Raw genomic sequence first — 27055 nt, forward strand, 5'->3', positions numbered from 1 at the left:
GTAGCCTACCTGGTCTGCTCTTTTTTGAAGCCCCTCCTATGTCCGTTGAGGGTGTGTGTAAACACAAACATTGTCCTTACACAAACATTGAATGCCATTGATAATGAATGGCCTCCTTGCAGCGTCCACTCTGTGACCATGTGGCTGTAGACTCACCTCCTTGAAGCGTCCACTCTGTGACCATGTGGCTGTAGACTCACCTCCTTGCAGCGTCCACTCTGTGACCTTGTGGCTGTAGACTCACCTCCTTGCAGCGTCCACTCAGTGACCTTGTGGCTGTAGACTCACCTCCTTGCAGCGTCCACTCAGTGACCTTGTGGCTGTAGACTCACCTCCTTGCAGCGTCCACTCAGTGACCTTGTGGCTGTAGACTCACCTCCTTGCAGCGTCCACTCAGTGACCTTGTGGCTGTAGACTCACCTCCTTGCAGCGTCCACTCAGTGACCTTGTGGCTGTAGACTCACCTCCTTGAAGCGTCCACTCAGTGACCTTGTGGCTGTAGACTCACCTCCTTGAAGCGTCCACTCAGTGACCTTGTGGCTGTAGACTCACCTCCTTGAAGCGTCCACTCAGTGACCTTGTGGCTGTAGATGCCGCGGCCCGCTCCATTGTAGGCGGCCACCTCCATCTCATAGTTGGTCCAGATGATCAGGTCCTCCAGCAGCAGACTGGTCTGGTCTGGGCTGGTGATGTTCTTGATCTGACAGTCCACCGGAAGACCAGACAGGCAATACCTACGGTGAAGGAAAGAGAAAAAAGTAATGTATACTATTATGTATAACGGCCAGTGGTGTGAAGTAATTAAGTAGATTTACTCAAGTACTGTACTTGACACATTCCCCTGCACCGCTGACGTAGATCAAGTCTAATCCAGCGGTTTGCTAAGCAACAGATACAACAGGAAATTGAATGTAACTGAAATTTTCACTTGCCGTACGCCTCCACGTTATGAGATCCAGAAAAATGCTTTTATCTCAGATCATTTTCCCAGATTGCGTTTTTGGTAAAAAAGAAAAACTCTATGATCGTGGCCACAACATGTATTTTCCGGGTGAAATAAAAGACAATCATCTGTCACAAGTTCACAACACACAGCGTTTACATCCGTCTCGTGTCCTGGTGGACTATTTCCAATGTTCAATACTTTTACTTCTACTCCACTACATCACTGAGGAAAACGTACTTTTACTCTACTACAATTATTTGTTGAAAAGTTTAGTTTTACTAGTTACTTTTTAGATTTGTGTTATAAATTATAAATGAACCACTTAAGGTCTATATATATTTTGACTATTTGAAAATAGTATAAAATTATACTTTTACTCAAACATTTCAGTACTTCTTCCGCCACTGATAACAGCCGCAAAATACATGGGGAGAGGGGCAGTGTGACTGTGAGTGATGGGGAGAAGGGCGGGTGTGACTGTGGATATAAAGATATGGGGAGAGGGGCGGGGGTGTGTGACTGTGGATATAAAGATATGGGGAGAGGGGCGGGGGTGTGTGACTGTGGATATAAAGATATGGGGAGAGGGGCGGGGGGGGGGGGTGGGTGACTGTGAGCGCAGATTCTCAACAATAGAACGAGGGGGAAGCAACGCAATCCCGTGAGGAACTACATAAAGAGGTGATAGGGAGAGAGAGGGAGAGGTGTAATTGGGACCAATTATGCTTTCGCGGCACTGAGATGAGAGTTAGCAGAACAGTGTGATTCAGATTGGAGTTATTATCACATCTGAATAGCGACGGCCCCGAGACAGAGAGTGCTCAGTAGGAAGGAATCAGCCAGGGGATTTCTTTCTTTCTTTTGTCGTCAGACCTGATAATGTAGCCTTGGAGCGGACCATTCTGGTGGCTCTCCGGGGGTGGCTGCCACTGGATCATAATGGACTGGTTGGTGCGGCCGCTGGCGATCATGGTCTGTGGCGGGGCACTGGGTGGCTCTTCTGGGAGAGACAGTCTGATGGAGGGGAGAGAGAGAGAGAGAGAGAGAGAGGCGGACAGATCAGGAGGGTTAAAAAAACATGCATTAATTATCCATAGCTTCTGCATATTTCTAAGTCATTTCATCATAAAAAATGATGTGAGAAATTGGGGCAGTACAAAGCGAGGTTGGTTTGGTCAAGGAAGGAGTCTCACTGCGCCTGTATCCAATAGATATGTCTTGGTAATGCTGTTCTCTGAGGGGCGAGTTACTACTGCAGCTTGACAAGAATTAAAGAGGTCTTGGTTAGGACTGGCCAGAATGACCAAATTAAAGAGAGACAGAGGGAGATCAGACAGAGACAGAGAGAGAGAGAGATGCACACACGCACACGCACACACACACATGCACATGCGCGCACGCGCACGCACACACACACACACACACACACACACACACACACACACACACACACACACACACACACACACACACACACACACACACACACACACACACACACACACACACACACACACACACACACGGACACTGACACACACTTTTCAGTCTTGTGTCCTATTAATTATTCTTTTACTTGATGGTTTCCCTTTGTACAGTACTTTGTAGATGCCTTGGAAATACTCCATGTAACTTTCCTTAAAATAAAACAGGTTGCAATGAACTGAATACTGCAGTTGGACTTAATAGAAGGAATTGGAAAGATAGGGAGAGAGAGGAGAGAGATGAGAGAGAGAGACAAAGAGAGATGTGGCTAGACTTTGCTTTTTAAGCTTGACTTTGTCAATTTAAGACATCAATTTTTGACATCTTGATTTGTTCTCGGTCGAGCCTGAGTGCCGCGCCGTGCCGAGATGAAACAGGCTGTTTAGGATCAAAGAGGCATGGGGGGCTTCAAATCCCCACGCTGGGAATTCCAGTCTGTCTGAAGTTCTGACGAAGAGTAAAGACGAAATAGTTAGGCTGAGGTGGTGAAAGAGAGAGGCAGAGAGAGAGAGAGAGACAGATGAAGCTGGGTCAGTGCACCCATCAAGTCTTCACAAAGCACAATTTCAGCTCATTCACAGTTATCTGTTGAAAAGAGCTGTCGTCCCCATGAAGTCTCATCTCCCAGTCATTCCCCTCAGGAACGAAACCCCCAAAAAGAGGGCTTAGACTAAGAGGAAATAACCAACGAGACTGGATGACATAGACGAGATGTGGGGGAAAAAAGAACAGGCTGTACCAGAACCATATAAAAGTCCTCAAAGCGTCAGATTGTTACGTTCTCCTGGGTGTTATACTGTGAAGTTGCGCTAAACTAAGGACATAAGAACGTTATCAGATTAGAAACAGCATTCTGAAGTATAGTCTCTACCCACCGCTCTGTCTCCTTGCTGAACTGGCCCCTCCCCACGTCGTTGACGGCGCACAGGCGGAACTGGTAGGAGCGCGCTGGGATGAGCCCGCTCACCGTGGAGCCAGTGGACTCTGGCTCTACGTTAGCTAACAACACCGTCCATGGAGCATCTACAACCCATGGATGGAGACATTAGTTCATTATGGATGGATGCATGGATGGATGGATGGATGGATGGATGGATGGATGGATGGATGGATGGATGGATGGGTGGGTGGGTGGGTGGGTGGGTGGAAGGATGGATGGATGGGTGGGTGGGTGGGTGGGTGGGTGAATGGATGGATGGATGGAAAGTGAATGAATGAATGAATAGTGAACGAACAAATTAATTAATTAATGGATGAATGAATGAATAGATGTATGGTAAACAAATGAATGGATAGATGGATGGATGAACAGAACAGAACAGAACAGAACAGAACAGAACAGAACAGAACAGAACAGAACAGAGAACAGAGCAGAGAACAGAACAGAGCAGAGCAGAGAACAGAGCAGAGCAGAGCAGAACAGAGCAGAGCAGAGCAGAGCAGAGCAGAACAGAACAGAACAGAACAGAGCAGAGCAGAACAGAGAACAGAGCAGAGCAGAGCAGAGAACAGAGCAGAGCAGAGAACAGAACAGAGCAGAGCAGAGAACAGCAGAGCAGAACAGAGCAGAGCAGAACAGAACAGAACAGAACAGAGCAGAGCAGAGCAGAGCAGAACAGAACAGAACAGAGCAGAACAGAACAGAACAGAGCAGAACAGAGCAGAGCAGAACAGAGAACATTCTCAGGATAATCCCACAGTGTTCAGCAGTATTATGAACCCAAATCCACACAGAGTGCATCGCAGCGTGAAGCCTGCTGTAGCCGGAGACTAATCTCAATTAACCAGTGGTGTAAAGTACACCATACTCAAGTACTGTACACTGTACTGTGTAAGTGCAATTTTGAGGTACTTTTACTTTACTAGAGTATTTCCCAATTTGCAATACTTTTATGTCTACTCCAGTAGAAGGCAAATATTGTACTTTTACTCCACTACAATTATTTGAAAACGTTTAGTTATACTATTTACTTTTAATTTAGATTAATATTACACACCATATACCATAGATTAGCCACTTCAGACTATACACTTTGGCTATTTGAAAATAGCCAATCTACAAGCTCAGTACCTTTGGTACTTTAAGTATATTTTAATGCTGAAACGATTGTAACAGAGTCTTTGTTTTTTACAATGTTGTATTGATACTTTAACTAAAATAAAAAGTACTCAAATAAAACATTTGACTACTATTTCCACCATTGCAAATAGTTCACCCTTAAAGTGACTTGTTTTCTAGCAATTACTCACCCCATGGAGACTTGAATAGGTATTTTTTTAGTTTTTGTTGCATTCCTAAGCCAATCATTTTATGACCAGCATGCAGTGGTCATAAAACAATTGTTCAAAAGGGTTAGAAAATCGTGGGATAAAAAATTATAATCCATGAATTCATGTCTCCATGGGGTGAGTAATCGATCGAAAACAAGTCATTTTGAGGGTGAACTATCCCTTAACTTACTAACTATCCCTCCACTTACTAACCCTAAGCAGACGTACTGTGTGTCTCCACACTCCACAGAGCAGACTTACTGTTCTCAGACACCTCCAGGATGTAGCGGATCAGGGGGCTGTTGCCGTCGAAAGCCTGCGCCCACGTCAGGTTGATGGCCCTCCTCTCCGTGGCACTCAGAGCGGCTAGCGGGTTCTCTGGAGCGTGGGGCAACTGCCTGTATGAGGGATTATTATGTTGATGCGTGTGTGAGTGTATAAATCGGCTCTGTCGGCTGGGAACCTCATCCTCGTCCAAAACTGTTCACATTCAAGATTAGCAAAAGTAGCAGATCTGTTTGTGCCACGTTTCCTATATATATACAGTATACTGTATATATATACAGTATATATATTATTATTATTTTTTTGGGGGGGGGGCATTTTATACCTTTATTTGATACAGTAGACAGGAGACTGTAGAATGACAGAAAGAAAAGGAAGAGTGACACGTAGCAAAGGTCCTCAGGATTCAAACGTGTGACACGCTGTCAAGCTGGATAAGCAGCCTATAGGTGCCCTTTACGCTAAATATCTATGCGGCGTTTCAGAGTATGGGTTCAGACTCCCATTGGCTTAGGAGGCAGCCAATCATGACTAGCACTTGCACTAGCGACTGTAAGCCAGGTTTACACCTGGCAAAAAATCAAAATCAACACTGCAAGACGCAACACTAAGTAATGAGAGATTGAGATGAGGTGGGAGGGAGAGGAGACAGCGTAGCCGCCGTGTGGCACCATACCTGACTCGGAGGTGGGCGCTGCGGGAGTCGTTCCCCCCCACCGAGGTCACCCTGCAGGTGTATGTTCCGATGTCGCCCGACCACGTCTGGGAGATGTGAAGGGTCCCGTCGGGATCCAGCCGCAGGCGCGGAGACACGCTCACGTCAATCAACGAGCCGCTCTTGTCCCACACGTGCCTAGGGAACGCATAGTACATGTGAGTGCATACTGCACACACATTTGAATTCTTATATTTATACACACACACACACACACACACACACACACACACACACACACACACACTGTGACAGGCACACGGTGGTGACAGTGTGCTGTGCTCGGTTCAGACAACAAAACACAGAAGGTGTTACCGTGTTGATACCATATGGAACATGTTGTGGGGCTGCTGGCAATGTGATATGAATAATGTCTCTGTCTCTCACATACAGTACAGTACACATCACATACATGACATGACACCTGACCACATGCGTCTCCCTCTCCATCTCTCTCTGGCTCTCAGTCTCGCTCTCAAATGGTGGAAAGTGGTGGTGGAAAGTACATTTTACTTAAGTTCTGTACACTTTTTATGTATTTGTACTGTACTTTGCTTGAGAATTTCCAATACTTTCACTCTACTACATCTCGGATCCAAATATTGCACTTTTACTCCACTACATTCATTTGAAAACTTTAGTTACTATAGTTACTTTGTAGATTTTGACTACAAGCTGCGTCGCGATGTGGCGTATTGTGAGCTTGTAGATCTTCTATTATCAAATGATTTTTATAAGGGGCATTCTGCATAATGAATGAGTACTTTTACTTTTTGATGTCAATACATTTATACTTTTACTCAAGTGCATTTTGAATTCCTGACTTTTACTTGTAACAGAGTACTTCTATATTGCAGTATTGGTACTATTACTTATGTAAAATAGTACTTTATCCACCACTGCTTGCTCACACACACACACACACACACACACACACACACACACACACACACACACACACACACACACACACACACACACACACACACACACACACACACACACACACACACACACACACACACACACACACACACACACACACACACACACACACACACACACACACACACACACACACACACACAGAACTTCCCAATGATTAATTGAGACTGTTTGGGCTCTCCAGCTAATCTCTTCTGTGTTGTGTTTAATTAAAGGCGCTGTCTGAAGTTATTACTCTGTTTACATATTCATCTGTTTACCCCGCGATCCGATCAATGCCAAGGCCCCACAGGTGACAGGCACTCTAATCACTGGGCTCCACAGACATCACTCCACACCCTCTGAGACAGATGCAAATACTCTGCACTCCATCACAGTCAAGACTGTCTGGGGGGTGCCCGAGAAAAAGAGGCCGGCTAATTCCTCAAACTGACCATAAGAGGTCACCTTAGGAGCGGATAAACGCTGCAAGATTGTCGCACAGATTTCACCAGCTTATTAACCATAGGGGATATTAGCCAAAAATAGCCCGATCTGCAAGCTTTTAGATCGGCAAAGAAATTTGCTGTAAAGAGACAAAAAAGTACAGTTGCAAGTTAACCGCTTTTTCCCCAAGAATAGAGAGTTTCAGTGGTTAAGAACAACATTAGAATAGAGAGTTTCAGTGGTTAAGAACAACATTAGAATAGAGAGTTTCAGTGGTTAAGAACAACATTAGAATAGAGAGTTTCAGTGGTTAAGAACAACATTGCCATTCCTGGCCCTTGTTTTGGAAACCAAAAAGATGCTGCCCCATCTGGCGGAGTCAGGTTACATTAATCCCACCTCAAAAGAAATGTGTGTGACAGCTTATAAATGCGGCTGCATTGTTAGAAAATTATGTCAGCTTTCAACGTAATCCTTTAATCTCGTACAGTGGAGTGAAAATAAATAAAATAAACATAAACCTTACTTGAAAAAAGAAATACAAAAAGAAATACAAAATCCTTACTTGACAGTGACGCTGGGGTCGTGGGTCACGCCGCAGGTCATAACAGCCTTGGTTCCTTTGATGACGCTCTGATCCTGAGGGGGCTTGGTGATACGGGTCCGCGCTGTGGGAACACACGGCAAGGTCACACATCACAGTCTCTTGTTTGAACGGCTGATTGAACTGAGGCAGCTGAGTTTACACTGGATTCACTCCCAGCTTTGTCTAGCTTTGTTGCCTGATCCAGCCTAACACTAGTGGAGTTTTTTTTTTTTCCCTTTTTTCTTTTTCTTTTTTTCCCCCGCATCGCTCGGATGTATGGTGCAGAGAGCCTGTGATGCAATTCACTCAAAAATAACATTAATAGTATGCCCTGTGTACATGCATTCATAAACTATTGATGATGACCGAAAGGGCAACCTCTCCAGGAAATGAAAGAAACAAAAGACTATTTTCCATTGACATGAATTTGACATTTTCAATGTTTTGGGCTTGTTTTCGTGGTCGGGATTCCTTTGTTTTATATGTTTCTTCGGGGCTGCAATAAAATATGTACGCCTTGCGGTAGTAGTAGGGTAATATAAACCTGGTTTGTGTTCTACTGACCCCAGACCAGCAAGTCAGAGGCAGCCTCGTCAATGCCCCTGGAGTTACTGGCCATGCAGGTGTAGGTGCCAGCGTCCGACAGGTGGGACGGGCTGATCAGCAGGCTGCCTGACTCCAGCAGGGTGTACCTGGGCAGCTGGACCGAGCCACTGGCCAGCACACGCTCCCCTGCGGGGGGAGACGGAAGGGGGGGGCAGATATAGTCCAAAGCGTTACATTTCAGTACCTACTTTTCAGTGGTTCAATATAAAACCCACTAACACTTTCACATTTGTTTTCAAAAAAATAATCTAAAATGTCAAAATGAACAGATGAAAATGCGATGCAATATTTTCAGTGTGCGACACCGACGTACAACAGAGAAGAAATGAAGCTTTTGAACGTTGTGAATGAGAGAAATCACAGCAATTATCTTAGTTAGAGAAACGTCCTGGGAGAGAACTACATGCAAATAAAAATAAAACCTTGCTTTAGAGAAGGAGAGAGGGGAAAAACCAACCCCTCATTTTCTAGGAATGGTGCATACAGTTTGCCTGCCATTTTGTCTCTATATTTCTGCTCTGACAGGATGGCAATGTGCTATAATAATGTACGGCTGCCCCGTGCTACGAGCCAACCCACCTTTCTGCCAGGTGATGGCTGGCCGCGGGGCTCCGGAGGTCTCGCAGTGGAGAATGACTGACATGCCGTCAATCACCGCGCTGTCCGCCGGCCCGGCAGTGATGTTGGGAGCGATACCTGGTGCAGGAGGAGGTCATTCACACAAGCACGCACGCACGCACGCACGCACGCATGCACACGCACACGCACACACACACACACACACACACACACACACACACACACACACACACACACACACAACCAACACGCAGTCAGAGCTGATAATGAGACATGAATTAAATAGATTTTCTCTCTAACAAAGCAGACAATGGCTCAGAGCTTAATAGAGCCATAAGATGTTAACGAAGGGGCTTCTGCAAGGTCTCGTTTCGTGCAAGTTGGCGCGGGGGACATGACATTCCTGCTTTGGCTCTCGCTCTTTCTCTTGTGCAAAATAGCCAATAATTGCCCCAGCGTTTGAGGTGACAAGCCTGTCACTGTTAAGGGAACGAGATAGAGAGGATGGGTGCCGGAGGCGAAGAGGACGAGATAGAGAACAGGAGAAGGGACGAGAAGAGAAGAAAAGAAAAGAGGACGTGTAGAGAAGAATTAATACGAAAAAAGAGGGGAGGGGAGAGGAGAAGAGGAGAGGATTGAAGCGGAGACGTGGGAGACATACTATACTGACATACTTTAGGGCAGTGGTTCTCAAAGGGGTCCTTCCAGGTTCCCCAGCTAAAAAGTTACAGTTTTTCACGATTGTCAACACACAAAAACCTTCACTTCATGTACCTAATCGCTCGACACAATTTGCACAACATCACACTCCCTTATCTGCATTAGACTCTGACTTTCCTTCTTTACACTCTGGACAACAAGGTAATGTGTAATTGACATCAAACACTACACACAATGTTCAGTTGTTGCAAACACTTCTCACATAAAATCTCAAAGCATCAACCTACATCACACAAATAGTCAAATCTCTAAACATTCAGATCAATGAGAATGAATGAATTAATTAATGCTATTTGCAATCAGGACTGTTGGGTGAGCAATGGAGAACCTTGAATAGATCGACAACCAGATAAGGAGATTGGTAAGAGTGAGAGGAGGACGAGGTAGAGGAGTAGGTGGACAGAGAGAAGGAGGAGGAGGGAGAGGAGGCCAAGGAGGAGGAGGAGGGATAGGAAGAGGAAGAGGAGAAAGAAGAAGGAGAACGGTCATATCTAATGAGATTCGGGCAACTGTGGTTGACCATGTGCTCAATCATGGTTTGACCATGAGCCAGAGGGTCCAACCCAATCTCAGCCACTACACAGTTGATGGCATCATTAGAACATTTTTCTGTTTTATTCCTTCCACCATATTCTCCTTTCCTGAAGTTATTTTCAGCTTTGAGGTAGAAGGTATATGAATGGAACCCACAGAGCTGGCTCGAGCCGGCTTTGAGCAGGCTGGTTTATTGTAAAAAAAAAAAAAAGAAGAAAGAGAAAAGAAAAGAAAGAAAACATTTTTTCAGTGTGCTGTTTGACTATGAAAACGTAGGCCTACCCGGAGTCATTTTACAAAAGGAGAAATGGCTCATTCTCCAGAGTCATTGTCATGTGTGTTCCATTTCTATGATTGTTTACCAAATGAAAACACAAGTTCCATTTTGGGAGCAGTTAAGAGATTTGATGGCAAAGAGTCATCATGGAAAAGGAGAGTCAGGGTTTAGCATTTTGTGTGTGTGGTTTTCAGTTTTGAGAATGCCGTTTTGAAAAACGCGTGTTAACAATCGTGAAAAACTGTAATAATCACAATCTTATTACTGTAACCACTTTTTCCATTTACATGTTGGCTATTCAAAAATAGCAGATCTACAAATTCACAGGTTGCACATCTGCTATTTTTTATTTAAAACATATCGAAGAGAAGAGACAAGACGAGACGAGACGAGACGAGAAGAGAAGAGAAGAGAAGAGAAGAGAAGAGAAGAGAAAGAGAAGACTGTTTCTTTTAGGAATGTAGGTGTGTTTGCTGACGTACTGGTGACAGCCAGGTAGGTGTTGGTCTGAATCTCTCCCGCCAGGTTACGGGCAAAGCACTGGAACATGCCGGTGTCGTCTGGCAGGAGGCCGTTGATCTGCAGGCTGCCTCCCACCAACACCCTGTACCTGGGGATCTTCACTGGACTGATGGCCACCGCGTCTTTATACCACACTATGTCCGGCTGAGGTGTGCCTGATATCACAGTGGCGGAAAAAGTACTCACACAATCAAGACTGCAATGTAAAAGTCAAGAATTAAAAATGTACTTACAAAAAGTACTGGCATAAAATGTTGGCCTACTTAAAATGATGGAAAGTAGAAAGTAATCATTATGCAGTTTTCAAAAGGATAAAATTGATTCAAAAATATATTTTTTTATCTCTCTCTCTCTCTCTGTCACATGAGAACAAACCATCTCACAGCAAAAAAAAAAAAAAAACACCTCTGACCTCGTGCCTGGCAGGGGATGTCCACCACCTTCTCCATCTCTGCGCTGATGTGAGTCGGGGGTTCTTTGACGAACAAAGGATGTTCTGTAGGACAAAACAAAACAATATGAGTAAAACACTTCTACACTCACCATTATTAATGCTCCTTGATCCTCTGATGTTGCGGCTGTTGTTAAGACATAAAAGCACCAGCCAAATATCTAATAGTGAAATGCCCATTTAGAAAACAACCGCCCGTCTGTATGACCGTCCATGTAGTTGGAGGTCAAGAAATTCAACAGAAAAGGGGACTTACCGGTACTTAGAATCTCAAGAGGGGGGAGTGCACCGGATTGTCTGGTTGACTCATTATTATTAGGACATTATTAGTAGTCAATGGACCATTGGTTGAGAAACAGTGATACATAGCAATTAGGCATGTAACGATATATCGTATATCGATATTAATCCCGACGATATGAATCGATTTATTCAAATAAAAAATTCTAGTGAATTATGGTGTGTGTGATATGAAATGTGAGCTTTAATCATATTCAAGTGCTTTTGGAGAGAAATGAGACTTTCAGTAGTAGAGCACTGTAGAGGGGAGCTGTGTGTCTGTGACTGCCCAGGTGATGGTCGTTGATGCTCATTTATACATCAAGGAAGGCAATTATGTTTCTGCACTGTCAAATAGATCTAGATCTATCCTAAGATGCCATCAAAGAAAGCTTTTTTTACACGTTAACTCGAGTTAGGTTCTAAACAAGAAAGCATGTTTACAGTTGTTGCACAGAAATGGAGGGATGAAGAAATTGTACAGAAATGAGACAGACTCCATGCAGTCACTTTCAGTAGTTGAGTTCTGTAGAGGGGAGCTGTGTGTCTGTGACTGTGCCCAGGGGATGGTCGTTGATGCTCATTAATAAATCAAGGAAGGTCATTATGTTGAACTGCACTGTCAAAAATAATGCTACTTCTTTTACAATGTAGTTAAATAGAAAATGTGGAATATTTTATATTTTTTTCTGGAAAATATTTTTTGTTTAAAATATCGTGAAAAATCGTATCGTGATACGAATCGTACGTGATTGGGTGAATCGTTACATGCCTAATAGCAATGTTACAAAAGCACAAATCTTAGCCCATAATCCCCACCCTGGTCCCCAGGTTGATTCTAAGTCGGGGTGGTGGTCCCTCGTTCACAATCAGTTCAAATTAAAACCCCTGGTCTATGACATTATGTATGTCTCCAAATCTGGGCATGGTTTCAGCCTGATCAGTGTCCCATTGACTTCCATTATGAAATTAATCCAGTAGTTACTTCTGTGGCCTACCGGCAGTGTGCACAAGATATGATTCACATACAGTAGACACAATTTACAATTTAGGCATTTAGCAGACGCTCTTAATCCAGAGCTTCTCACAGTAAGCAAGAACAACACATGGTAATCCATCAAATACATAGAACACACAGACTGATCTCGGCTAGACACCTGCAGAGCCATGTTGTAAAAATGCACTATAAATACCCGTGTCAGCATGGCTCTGTGATCTACTGCTATGAAGGTGTTGGCCAACCCAGAAGTTACCCCCCACCATGAGCTCCCACCACAGATTTCCAATGGGACTTTTTGGGGTTTTGAAGAAACTAAGAAAGAATTTCATAGCTCAGTAGTAGGCATACCATATTCTGAATTACCAAAAAAAGGACACATGTGCGTGTGCATGTGCATGTGTCGTGCGTGATTCTGTTTGAATTAAATTCAGATGTCAAAATAATCTATAACAAAAACGTTATGCTCCTAAATTTGATCAAATATGCTCTATATTAGTTATGTATTTATTTAAAGGTGTGATCCAAGGACCCTCATGGTTCCTTGAGGGGGTTCTAAATCGACCATTATAGGTCTGTAACTCTGAGAGTGTAACACATGGACCCAAATGGACCCTTAGGCTTACAGGTCTGTAACTCTGAGAGTTTACAAATGGAACCAAATCATGGACCCTTACAGGTCTGTAACTCTGAGAGTGTACTAGTACAAATGGAACCAAATGGACCCTTTTATAACTTTTAACTCTGATACTGTACAAAATGGAAATATGGAATCAAATGGGACTCTTATGGGTCCATTTGGTTTTACTCTCAGTCTCAGAGTTATGGGGGTCCTTGAAATTAAAAAGTCTGAAAACCTGTATGCAATGGCTTATCTCTTGTAAAAAGAGAGACCAGCCTATTCTCCAAACCATCATATCTTATGCTTTGCTAGGTTGTACAAAATAATATTGTGTCAATTTAATTTGCAGAAGGACTCACCTCGCGCACAGCTGCCTTGTCTGTGTTGCTGACATGACATGGGCTTGCAGGACAGAACTTTTATTTGTGACAGACACATAGTTCCTTTGCAGACAATACAATCTGCTTCTCATTGGTCAGTCAGAAAGCTAAGAAAACAGTAGCCTACTTTTTCTGCATGTCAATGATGAGATAGTTATTTGGCATTTCAAGCTTTCCTCATGGAGAGCAGACAACACAACAGTCTATCTGCAGACAGCAGAGCAGCCAGCGAGCCTTTCTCTGATCTGCGGTCGGGACCTGTGCTGTCAGCGCGCAGCACATGCAGAGTTATGAATAATACACATTCCGGGGTTCGGGGTGAAAGTCCACCTCTCACAATGTTTTTCCACTACGAACCATTGAACGTGCATTGTAATACACATTGGTCTGAATGGTCTGTGAGCGTAGCGATACACTACAGGCGATATGTGTAAAACCCCGGACATTTGAAGGAATTTATAAAACCCTCCCGGACTGCCCCCCAAAAGAGGACTTGTCCGGGCAAAAGAGGACGTATGGTAAGCCTACTCTGTAGGTAAGAAAATAGCTCTTTCTTAAGCTTTCTAGGAAGGAAGCAACAATTGGTACATTTGTGGCTTGCCTCCCTCTCCTGTCCAATCCACCTGTCTCAAAGGACTGACAGGATGGATATTTCTCAGTGGAAGAGTAGCGAGACCACCTCCAACCACTAGTTATATCACACTGAGGGCGGTGGTTCTCAAAGGGACCCCCAGGGGTACTCTGCAGATCTAAAAACTCACTTTTTTGTTTGGAAAGTTTTGGATAATTTTGTAGAACATAAATCTTCTCTTCTAGGGTACCTGACACAAAACATTTTCGGATGGGGGGTTCCGCCAAATCAATTTGGGTGTCGTTGGCACAAATAAAGTTGGACAACCAGTGCTTTAGGGTTTAAAAAAAACCTACTGTCTGGAAATCTGTAGAGGGAACCCAATGCAAACTCACTTTCCAATGTTTTAGCACTCCAAACTGTAGCACTCTCCTGACACTGAGTTAGGCAGTGTGAGGCTGAGAAGTGGACTGGAGGTAATTTACCAAGAACGTGCAAGTAGGCCCCAGCGGTGACCGGTGGGACACTGCTGCTGCGCAGCGACGCCTCGCATTCATAGAAGCCGCTGTCCTTCACCGATGGCAGGCTGACGACCAGTCTGCGGCCAAAGTCTCGGATACCCGTATTGACCACCACTCCATCTTTCCTCCAAGTAATACTCATCTTGACAAGTGGCCTGAAGGAGGGAGGGTGAAAGAGGAGAGAGCAAGAGACGGAGACAGAGAGGCAGAGCGACAGAGGGAGAGAATGAAAGAGTGCGTGGCTTTTAATACAGATTCCTATTCTGTTTCAAGGTTGTGGCGAATGATGGAATAGATTCTGTCATTCTGATTAAGTCTTTGAATGGAAGATAATAGCCAGCATTCAGGACAAGGGGTGAAGACTAGATGAGAGAGCAGGAGAGGAACCTTGAATCAACAAATGGCTCAAATGCCGGCACGGAACAAGGTGAGCGATGTATGTGTACAACGCATCTTCCTATCACATTCAAACAAAAGATATCAAGGTTCACCCCAGTGATGAGGACATGTCAGCGGTAAGGTGGTCGCCAGTGATGCGGACATGTCAGCGGTGAGGTGGTTTTGAGTGTGTCTTACGTGTATTTTGCCTGTGTGTGTGTGTGTGTGTGTGTGTGTGTGTGTGTGTGTGTGTGTGTGTAGGTGTGAGAGAGAGAGAACCACACACCTGGCGTTGGCAATGCATTCCATGATCGCCTCGGTCCGTCCTACAGTCACACTGGTGTTCTTGGGGGAAACGATGATGGAGGGGGCGATGGGGTCCGCGGGTCCCCCCACATCTGTGCACACACACACACACACACACACACACACACACACACACACACACACACACACACACACACACACACACACACACACACACACACACACACACACACACACACACACACACACACACACACACACACACACACACACACACACACACACACACACACACACACACACACACACACACACAGAAATGAATAAAGGAAAAAGAATAAACCACAGACTGAGCTCATATCTCCACTCCGCATCTACTCAATATAACCAAGTGTTTACGAGCGAGTTCTTACAGGGAGGCTGACCATCCATCACCGCTACCTAGCCGGCATACCGTCGTCCAGCCTCCCTGTGTGTTATTAATACCGCCTTTACTTTAGATACCCCCCCCTCCCCTTTTTTCTTTTTTACCCGCACACAGCATTTCCTGAGCACGGCGTTAGCCCAGGTGATAGGAACCATTATGTAGTATAATTGAGACAAACACAGACGGCGATTAAATGCAGCCCCATCGCTCACTGGCTCCGCGGAGCCCCGCAGCCAGCCATCGATTCACTGCCCTCAATCAGTGATCTCTCTCTGAATCTGGTCTCATCCCCACCCAGCCCCCCACAATCACACACCACCCTAAAGCACAGGTGTGAGCGTATATGTGCTCAAACATATATAACGTGTGTTCAATTTCCGTGCACATTATAGTGTACATGTATACGGTGTGGGGGGTGGCCAAAGCTTTCAGGCAAACCGTTGTTTAATTTCTTTCATCAAGGCCCCACTTATTTGAAATTACATACTTTTAGAGCACTTTTGTTTTTCTCCTTTCCGTGGTGTTCTGGACGAACTCCAAGTGTGAGGAAAAGAGTGTGCATACACAAGTTACACAACACTGGCTTTAAAGAGGTTTCTTTTTTTTTTTTTTGCCATGCACGTTCCATTTGGACAGCCTCCTCGCCCTCAATTCCCTCCCAAGCTGTTCAAATGGGAACGTGAGCTATAGTAATTCAATTGTATCGTGATGTGCAGAGCTTTAGATGTGAGGCGATTCACAGTCATAACTGACAAGACGCATATCTTTTAATTGGCATCATCTTGCAGCCTGCAGTTCTTTGATTGTTCCACCGTTCCCGACGGAATAAACAGGGTCACACCGACGCGATGCTGTACAGTCTTTAAAAAATCACACCCGTGTGAGCTGAGTGGTGCAACTCCCCTCACAGTGTATGCCAGTACAGCTAAACATTTGAAAACTTTGAATAGAATGTCCACACACTGGTTGAATACTTTAGAGTTTTATTTTAATTCAACTCCAAACCAAAGTAAAGTGCTGCATCACTCACATACCAAAAAGCTTATATACATATATATATATATATATATATATATATATATATATATATATATATATATATATATATATATATATATATATATATATATATATATAAGTTCATGTTTCAGCTTAATTATATTATATATATATATATATTATATATAATATAATAAAGCTGAAACATGAACTTGTGTTTTGAAGCAGAGAGCTACTGGCTATCCCTGGATCAAACAAATTAACTTAAACCAACAATGGCATAAAGTTGTATTATTATTATGTATTCATGTAGCTTCAGTTATCTTATGGTCATCATAAGTAAACACCCTGTATGGAGACTACAGTGTAATGTTAGCCTGTAGCTGGTGCTTTGCACAGGCAGACGAGACGACAGATACTTTGCACAGTCCATGCTTTGTTGTGTTGTTGCGCGTGCCGATGGTGTCATCAAAGACAATTTTATTTTTTACTCTGTCGTATTCTGCTCATGATGCAGCAACACAAACGTCCAACATAGATAACCGTTAGCTTCTCTCTTCATGCTAACGTTAGCTTATCTCTCCCCCTTGGGGACTACAGCATAACGTCATCCCGGGGGGGGGGGGGTGCTTTGCACGGGCAGACGACAGATACTTTGCACAGGTCCATGCTGTGTTGTGTTGTGCCCTGCGTCTCCTCCTTAATTATGTCTGCAAATTATTTAGTATTCGATCGAATTATTTGTGGCGGTGCCTTGCACGGGCAGACGACAGATACTTTGCACAGGTCCATGCTGTGTTGTGTTGTGCCGTGCGTGTCCTCGCGATGATGCATTCCAAAACATTTGCGCACGTGATATTTATATTTTAGACGAAAGAAAACTTTATTTTGACTTTGCGCGTGCCGATGGTCTCATCAAAGACAATTGAAATTTTTACTCGGGTCGTATTCTGAGCTTTTTTTAATAGCAGATCTCCAAGCTCATGATGCAGCAACACAAACGTCCAACATAGATAAAAGTAATTACTCACATAATACTGCTGCAGGTCCATAAATAATCCCAGTGTTGTTGAAGATGCATAATAATGATTGTCGCGTGGTTATAATGATTGTCGCGTGGTTTAGCGACGACTACCACAGTCGATCCACATACCACTATGACAGGAGAAAGTTGGGACTTTTGCGAAACTTTTGGACTTTTTCGATTGTGTTGCCACTACGGGGGTGCACGCACACACACACACACACACGGGCGCGGGTGCGTGCGCACACCACTGGTGCACGCACACACACGGGCGCGTGCGCACACCACTGGTGCACGCGCAGGTGCACGCGCACGCATGCGCACACCACTGAGGCTCAAAGACACAGGTACACAGGTAGGTACATGGACATTGCTGATTGTAGGAGTGGTTGCACCACTCAAAAATTAACAACGTATATTTAATTACTTGCATTAAGGCGTAAATTACTCACAAGCACACGTATGCACGCATACCAGTTTCAGGATATTAGATAATTTTAGTTATATTAATTCATATTCATTCCCATTCGCCTCCTTGACGTGTCATTGTTTGGTTTCATTTTTTTCTCCTTTTGTCTTTGAGGCAGAGTCTCAAGGTCCCTCAGGGTGTTTCAATGTGTCACCTGCTGAATTTATAACACGTTTCTTCCTTCTTTAAAAAAAAAGAAATAGAATGATCAGGTAGACTCGATCTAAACAACACTTACAATGCACAGGGTCCAGCAGTTCAGAAGTAATCTGATTGAATTTTGATTGGATCAAATCTTGTAAAAAATTCAAATAAAAACCTAGCGTCCATCTGTCTAAACAATGCTATCCAAATAACATCACGTAATCCAGTCGAGTTTTTGATCTGGATCAAACCATGGGTATGTGTTGTTCAAAATGTTTAAGTAGGATTGGGATACCGTTGATCAAATGAAACGCTGATCCTGTGGATTTCAGGAACCTCTAATGCAACATTTGTTTCATTTGGTGTATATACATTTATTTATATTTTGCTATGTATCCAAACTCCTACTCCTACCAAACCGGTGCTATTGAACAATACCTACATGTCAGTGCCTCAATCTCTGTAAATCCTCTGAGAAAGACTGAATAAGAAGACAGTGTAATTGGTCGTTTCAAACACACAGCCATTAAACATCCATTAGCTGATGTGCTTTGGCTTGTGTTCAATTAAATCAATCATGCCTAAGGCCTATAAACTTTATGTTCACTACACCAAAGTGGTGGAACCATGGACTCAAAGGGGCCTAATTTCACTTTCTGCAGAAACCCATGCAAATGCTGAAGGGTTTTTGGTGCTATAGCTTCAATAGTAGACCAATTTAATTCTACTTAGGGTGAAGCAACTAAAACAAGATTTGGGTTGAAATCACCTGGAATGTGAATGCCATGCTATCTGGCCAGAAGACGACTGCGGAGTAAGGGGAATATACTGTAGATGGAAGAATCTGAAGGGCAAGTCAACAAAGAACCATGCTGAAGCAATAAGAAACAAGCCCTTCAGGAAAGGTGATTACACATATGGGGTTCTTGACATTATTGGAAGTGAAAACTTGCAAGCTCTGCAAGGGGCTCAAGGTGTTGTAGGGGGGCGGTGGGTGAGCCCACGACTGTAGAGGAATATGGGAGCCAGTTATCCTTTCTAATGCAGAGGAAACATTTATTCTGGATCACAGCCCTGTTATTGAGGATGAAGCCACAGGAGCTGAGAAGAGACTCGAAGCGTTCTTTCTTTGCCAAACAAAGATGATGATGGCTATAAATCACTTCCCAAATGAGAAACGGAAAGAGCAGGAGTACAGATTGGTCTGGCACAGTGACAAATCTTTCTTTCCAAACTACAGACTTGAGGTCCGCTTCTTAAAAGCACAGATTCATTTCAAAATGCCGTTGTCCCAACAAATTAAGAAGAACTCTGAACATTCTTTATTTTTAAAATAATTTTGACATTTATCATTTTTATTATTTAAAATATATTTGTGGGGTTTATTTTTTGTATTTGATTTGTTATGGGTTAGAATAGATGAGACTGGCTGTTTAAAATAAATGGAAGGATCTCTTTGTATTGTTTTAATGTGGTCTTCAAATAAAAACACTTGACCCCAGGCTGGCTATACTGCCTGTTGTTCTTTACAAAGCTAGTCTACTGTACACTGTGATATGTAATCCCATTTAGAGCACCGTTAATCTGGATTTGGTCATCTTGAATTAAATAGTTTGAATATGGATTAGGGAACCAGACTAATATTGCTTTGAGAACCACGCACAAAATCGGAAACATCTTTAACTTTTCCGAACAGTTAAATAAAGATATGATCCGTTAATCAACGCGGCCGTTAATCAACGCGGTTGACGCGGCAGTGGCTTTTTTATCCCACGATTTTGCAACCCATTTTTTCACCCAGTGTCAATTATCTAATGTAATCCTGGGCGCTACACTTCCTCTGCCAACCTTGGGAGGGCAGCGGACTGACCTCATGCTTCCTTATATGCATGAGGAGTCCAAGCTGCTTCTTTTCACCTGACAGTTTAGAGACCAGGATTACTGCATGTTTTTTTGTGAGGCTACCTACCCTAGGGGACATGTGGAGAAGATGCAAAATCCACACAGGAAGGCCCTTCGCCAATTTACCATTCATTTTTAATGGGGGCATGAAGATACAAAATACATCCAATGTTTGTAGCTGCTAGAAAAGCTACAAAAAAGTTCAGCTGGTTTCAACTTCAGCTACAAAGACAATATGCGGTGTAGCTTTGTATCTGCCAGTGTGAATGCAGCTTCCCAGTTTGATCCCTGGCTCAATTTGACAGAAGGAGCGGGATCCGCAAACCACTTTCGTCTTGTTGAACTGTCCTTGAGCAAGACACTGAAGTGCTGAACAGATGAGTTGGCCTTGCATAGTTTCCTCTGCCATCACTCAGGGAGTATGTGTGTGAATGGGTGGAAGTGAAATGCATTTTAAAGTGCAAGGTGCTATGTAGTCCATTTAGATTTTGGCGTGCTTTCATTGTTTCTCTGTTTGGGTGCTCTTATAGAAAAGGTGCTGCAGTGCCGCAGCCAGAGCTTATTGTCAGAGAGCAATGAAGCTGCATGTTGTCAGTGGTGGAAAAAGTACTCAAATGTTTTACTACAAATCCAGAATTCATAACGTTGAATTTTAATTTACTTGTGTACACAAAAGTGTTGGTATCAATTGAAAATAGCAATCTACAAGCTCACAAATGTGACGCATTGCATTGTGAGCTTGTAATCGTCTATTTTAAAATGGCCAGAATAGGGATGAAGCCTGAATTGGTTGATGTACTGTATGTTTTGTAATAATGATCAAAATCTTTTTTTTAAGAATTGTAGTCGAGTAAAAGTACATAATTTGCCTCTGAGATGTAGTGGAGTAGAAGTAAAAGGCAAAGCACTGAAAATCACTGAGCACTAAGTACTGTACATGAAAACTGTATGTTTAACATTTCAACAGGTGTACTGTCTGGGTACACAACACAGCTATCTGTATCGCTCTAATTGGTACTCATCTTGAGTTATTCATTTGAGTTATTATCAGTTATTAAGTTCTTTATCAAAAGGGGAGTGATGGCGAGTAAATCTGTCACGCCTACAACTTTATAAGCTGAAATGATTCACCTGGACAGGAGAGATATCTCTGTGACTGGCTGATGTGTTCAACGTCAGAGAGTACAGTATGGGTCTATGGGTCATCTATTTACTGCACGTTCCAATTAGAATTGGGCCAAATAGTCAGCTTAGTGTGTTTTCCCTGTTGCTGTTTCTTATCCTACTTTGTGTAGATCCCCCATTCAACGTTCTGAACAACTAAGCCAGGATTGTATTGTTTTTACGCTCTCTGGGTTAAATCCCTGAACCAGTGTATCTCTAAATTGCATTTAGTTGGCAAATGATTCCGATGCAACGGTCTAGCCCGACGAAGAAGTTTAATTTTGTTTTTCAGACAGCTTAATTGATTTTATGCTATTTGTGTGTTCCGCATCATTTTTCATTCCTTTTATTCCAGGCTATCAACAATCTATTCATCAGAAGCAGATCAGTAAAAACTCAACTAACACAACATTATGTACACAATGTGCCCGAGTCCAAACATTGATATTAGTTGATCAGATAAGAGATATCATCCATCATGTGTGTGTGTGTGTGTGTGTGTGTGTGTGTGTGTGTGTGTGTGTGTGTGTGTGTGTGTGTGTGTGTGTGTGTGTGTGTGTGTGTGTGTGTGCGCGTGTGTGCGCGCGTGTGTGTGTGTGTGTGAGTGTGTGTGTGTGTGTGTGTGTGTCATCTACGCTGCAGAGAACCAAAATAATACAGTTATCTAATACAAGCATTTATCAGCTCGCTTGGTGCTCCTGGGGAACATGCATGGATCAGCGAGCTCCGGTTCCGGTACCCAGCACTGGCCGGGTTAAAGAGGGTGAAGTAGGCACTCTCTCCTTCTACTTATCCCTCACCCATGACTACCTCACTCCCTCTCTCAGTCGCTGATCGAGCTCTGGTCTGACGTCACACACCCGACAACATAAACCCTTGCTGCCTAATTACAGCGTGTTACAGCCAGGCCCTCAGAGCGGCTGGCCAACGTTGAAGCTGCCAAAAGGCCAAAGCAGGAACTGCAGGACGTTCAGTGATGACGCAAAAGTGCGTGACGTAGCACGCAAAATGGTACTCTCAACGCGAGCCAGCCAATTATAACGAGCCAACAAAGGTACTTCCGGCAGAACATTGAAATGAATAGCTGGGGGCGGGGCTGTCTGCTCTCTAGTTTATTGCGACCGATATATGGATATATGTCGGAACCTGATCTGACATTCCATATGTTGATCCATCCCCATCAATCCTTTCTCTTCGATGTCTCCCTTATCCTTATGGCTGATACCTGTCCATTCAAACTCTAGATGGGCCTGCCCCAAAGTTATTAGTGCAGCCGCGCCCGGGAGCCGGTGAAATTTAGAGTTTTCAAAAGGCCCGAAAATGAAGGCCCGGCCCTACCTGGGCCCTCATCAAACCCTGTACATTCAAGACAATGTCCCCGCTACCACCCTTAGATCTCCATATATGGAGCTGACCTGTTCTGACATTCCATATGTTGATCTGACCTCATCAAACCCTGTACACTCAAGACATGCTCCTTATATGGCCAGTACATTCCATGTTGATCTGACCCCCCATGCCAAAGCGCCAGCGCTCGCCCAGCAATCTGCCGTCAACGATATGGATGCGTGCAAATGACCTTACTGTCTTACGGTCTTACCTTAGGCGTCTTACTGGTATATAACTATATGGTTACAGCGTGTGCCGAACAACTGAAAGCTAATTTGTGCTAATATGGGCATATTATCTGCATGCTTCAGTCAGATATCAGCTACAGTCAACGGCACAACTTGTACAGAGAAATGTTTAACGACAGATATAAAGTTGTTAATGTTCACAACGTGGTGTTCAATGTGCATTCCCATTCTTTGATAGAGGGAAGATGGTACACAGGTACACAATAAAATCCTAATTGTTAATTTAACTGAAATGGAGCTGAATGGACCCATGAGGGCCCATTATATGTTTCCATTACAGCAGAGATAGTCACAAATCGTTAAAGTTTGAGGCTACAGTGCAAGGTTTTCTTAACATCCTTTTTTACTGTTTTTTATACACTTTTGGTTTTTAAAAAGTATTTTTTTTAATGATCTGGTTCATTGCAGTTGGCCACTGTCAGTGTTGCTGGCAGGCACATGGGGGTAGAGGTGTTGTAAATGAGTTATGGATCCGTTTGGAAAAGGATTCACTTTTCAGGAAGTGACTGAATTCGTAACGTCAGTTCAGCACTTGTATTGAGTTTCCAGATGGTGAGAGTGGTGGAGAGATGTGTGGAAAGCCTGGACAACTTGTCAGGTCATAGCTCTTAGCCGTTGTGTTTGTTATCTCCAGCAGGCAGTAGGCAGAGGGGGGAGAATCTTGTCTGTCTGTCTCCTGTGCACTGTTACTTTGAATAATTATTTGAACATAGCTTTTCTCAATGTGATATGGTCTGCTGGACAATACAATTTGTTGAAAATTACATTTTTGACTGTTGCCATCCCTTACACATTCTTTATGATCTTTTTTGTCCTTAGTATCCTGCCAAAAACTGCCATCGGAAATATATCTTTATTTCACAACCTGTGCCGCACGCTACAGCATGGAGCCTAAAACACACGCAGAGGACTATTCCATCATACTGCTGGTCCCTTTAGTTTGCATTACTTTCATTAACCGACTACACATCAACTGCTTGATGTGCTTTGGCTGCATATGATCTAACTACTTTATTATGCTTATGTCAATTTGGAGTTTGGACTGCTATGGAGGCTGCTGTCATTGAAACTCCCAGGCTGATTTGTGTTCTCACTCTGCCACATACATATTAGACACAACAAGGCAGTAACAATCATCAAAACATCCTTTATCATAGCCTTCCCCCTGTTGCCCCGCGCCCATGCACGGTACAAATTAAGCCAAAACTTGTCCTCACATGCACCACACTCAGACACAATGATGGAGGGAGGGCAGAGCGTACCTCCTGGTGGAGATGTGCGCTCCACTGTGAACACCATGTTAGTGGTTGAACAACGCACCCGTCCCACACCCATACCCATATCATATAGATTATGAAACATAGAGGTATAAAGTTTCTGCCCGATGGCAACAATACAGTATATGATATGTGTATGGCTCATAGAAATGCATGGAGACACCTGGGGCCTGTTTCACGAAACTTGGATTAACTAATCCAGGATTTAAGACAAAACCAGGCTTGTTAAATCCTGGTCCGTACAGCCTGGTTTATTCCGTTCCACTAAAGCCAAGCAAGGCTTAGAATGGGAGGTTTTATCGAGCCAGGATCATAATGCCTGGCTGAATGCAGAGCCTGGCTTTTCCTCACCAAACACCGAACACCAAATGGGTCTAGTGAGGGTCTTCGTGGGGTATTATGGCAGTTGGCATCCTTAATAGTGGCATTGCTGCCCCCTTCTGTATATCTCAGTATAGCTTTACTAATCTATTCCAGACTGATACAAGGACTTAAACTTCTAAAATAAATAATGCTGCTGTAATAAAATAGAGAAAATACTCTCAATAGTAGATAGACTGAATGATTAACTACCCCAAAAATATAGTCTCTTTCCTGAGTCCGTATATATATACGTACGTCGACGCTAGGTGTGGGAAAAAGTGTGGTAAAAAATCTTTGGATTGACTGCTTAATGAACAGTAAAGACATCAGGATTAGGTTAAACCTGGCTGTTAGCCTGGTCCGGAGCAGGCTAAATCCACATTAGTTTCCATGGTAACTAGTGTGGCATTGCTTTCATGAAACCGAATCAAGCCTCAACATATCCAGGTTAACTGGCTAAATTAATCTGGCAAGATGCTTTCATGAAACCGTTTAATCGCTGATCCAGTATATATTAAGCCAGGATATCTATTAAATCCCGGTTTATCCCTAATCCAAGTTTCGTGAAACAGGCCCCTGCTCAGCTGATTGGCTGAGCACGGAATGTGATGTATGATGATAAGAGTGCCACTCACTTCACACAAGTGTGATTTTTATTTGTGATCACAGGAATCTGTATTTCCACTAATTCGTTTTTTTTAGTGTAGAATTATAAAACGAGTATACCCGTAATGAATAAATATAGTATAATATAGAAATAGTTTAGGAGTTATATGAAATGCTTAGTGCCTTTAGATTCAGAAGTTCAAATTTAATAACGTCCTTTGATCCAGTGTAAATCTGATAATTAGCATGTCAAATTAACGTTGAACTTGTAGCCACATGCCTTGACAGTGTGTTTCCACAGCTGACTTTGTGTTTCCATCTCTAACAGAAAAAAAGAGCATGCAGGGCTTTTTTGTAACATAAAACATATAATTGTTAGTCATTAATGGGTTCGGTAACTTCATTTGCATCAAACAGAGGCCAAACGATATATTAATTACATAAATTTAAGGCATGCATTAAATTCTGTTGGGCCTTCTTTCTCTCTGCCAACGTACCCTAACCAATCACATGCTGCTATAACCAGGGCAGACCCCATAAACAATCCCTATGTGTATGTACTGTATGTGTGTGCGTGTGCGTGTGTGTGTGTGTGTGTGTGCGTGTGTGTGTGTGTGTGTGTGTGTGTGTGCGTGTGCGCGCACGTGTGTGTGTGTCTGCACACATGGAGTGTACTCGATCATAGACTGCGCTCAGTCTCATTTTAATAAATCCACTTTTGTGTGTGTGTGTGTGTGTGTGTGTGTGTGTGCGTGTGTGCGACTGTGCGTGCATGGAGGGTGGGTGGGGGGGTCTTTATAGACCAGTTCAATCAGCCCAGTAGAGTTCTGGTGGAGTGCTGTGGGACTGTGATGGACCTGTTTAACCAGAGGCAGAAGGGCACAGCAGGAGAAAAGGACAACTATTGCGGGTAGGGGGGGGGGGGGGGGGGGGGGGGAATTGTTACGATTACGCAGTAAAATCCTCAGCATTGATTTAACTCTGAGAGGGTAAAATATTACCCAAAAATGGACTCAAGTGGACCCATTCATTTCTACACTCTCCGGGGTGAACTCACAAAGAATGGATTGCAACCGCGCTGATAGCAGCATGAATTGTGCATCACTTGCAACAGATATCTGTGCCATCTCAAGGTCCGCTCATAGTGCTATATATCTAGAGGGAGCGGATGGCCCCGCCCACACCTATTTATTCCAATGAAGCTGCTAACCCTACAGCGCATGAAGCACACGGAAGTACCCTCTTCTTCAAGAGCGGAGGACCTGAGCACAGAGTAGGTGCACTAGGGTTTCGAACGGTAGACTCACGTACAGTAGCGTTTAAAATGCGGAGGTCTTGCAATCCCAGATATGACCACCAGGCGATGGCAGCTTCACTGTTCTACCGCGGTTCTGGGGGGCTTGAGTCAGATTCCAAAACGATATTGCGCTAATGATACGACAAAATACACCCATAAAGTTTTGCCGCTGAGTGCAACTTTCCCTTGTTTTACATCTGATTGCAATTATGCACTTGGCAGAGAATGAATGGTGTCTTTGTGCTGCACTGTTTATTTGGTTGCTGATGCGTCCTTCACTATAACCCAGGAGTTTGTGGAGCCGGTGAGGCGTTCTGTAGGCCTGGCAAAAGAGCCAGAAAATGCCATGATGTAGTAATCTAATGGTACATTTTATTAGAGGT

At 43.6% G+C, this 27055-nt stretch overlaps 1 protein-coding gene across 1 annotated transcript in view; it reads right to left on the reverse strand.

The window, feature by feature from the left end:
* LOC308324150 (protein sidekick-2-like) overlaps positions 1 to 27055 on the reverse strand; it is a gene marked incomplete at its 5' end in the record, with an annotated part of 129881 nt that overhangs the window by 33254 nt on the left and 69572 nt on the right. The window contains 12 exons of the mRNA XM_080776102.1: positions 553 to 734; positions 1820 to 1960; positions 3307 to 3454; positions 4964 to 5100; positions 5664 to 5840; positions 7639 to 7741; positions 8224 to 8391; positions 8845 to 8961; positions 10858 to 11052; positions 11310 to 11393; positions 14683 to 14873; positions 15383 to 15494. Of these exons, the coding sequence (XP_080632228.1) occupies positions 553 to 734; positions 1820 to 1960; positions 3307 to 3454; positions 4964 to 5100; positions 5664 to 5840; positions 7639 to 7741; positions 8224 to 8391; positions 8845 to 8961; positions 10858 to 11052; positions 11310 to 11393; positions 14683 to 14873; positions 15383 to 15494 (1755 nt within the window). The remainder of the gene's footprint in view (positions 1 to 552; positions 735 to 1819; positions 1961 to 3306; positions 3455 to 4963; positions 5101 to 5663; positions 5841 to 7638; positions 7742 to 8223; positions 8392 to 8844; positions 8962 to 10857; positions 11053 to 11309; positions 11394 to 14682; positions 14874 to 15382; positions 15495 to 27055) is intronic.

This window comes from Protomyctophum bolini (genome assembly GCF_963924005.1).
Source record: "Protomyctophum bolini genome assembly, chromosome: 11".
Lineage (NCBI taxonomy): Eukaryota > Metazoa > Chordata > Actinopteri > Myctophiformes > Myctophidae > Protomyctophum > Protomyctophum bolini.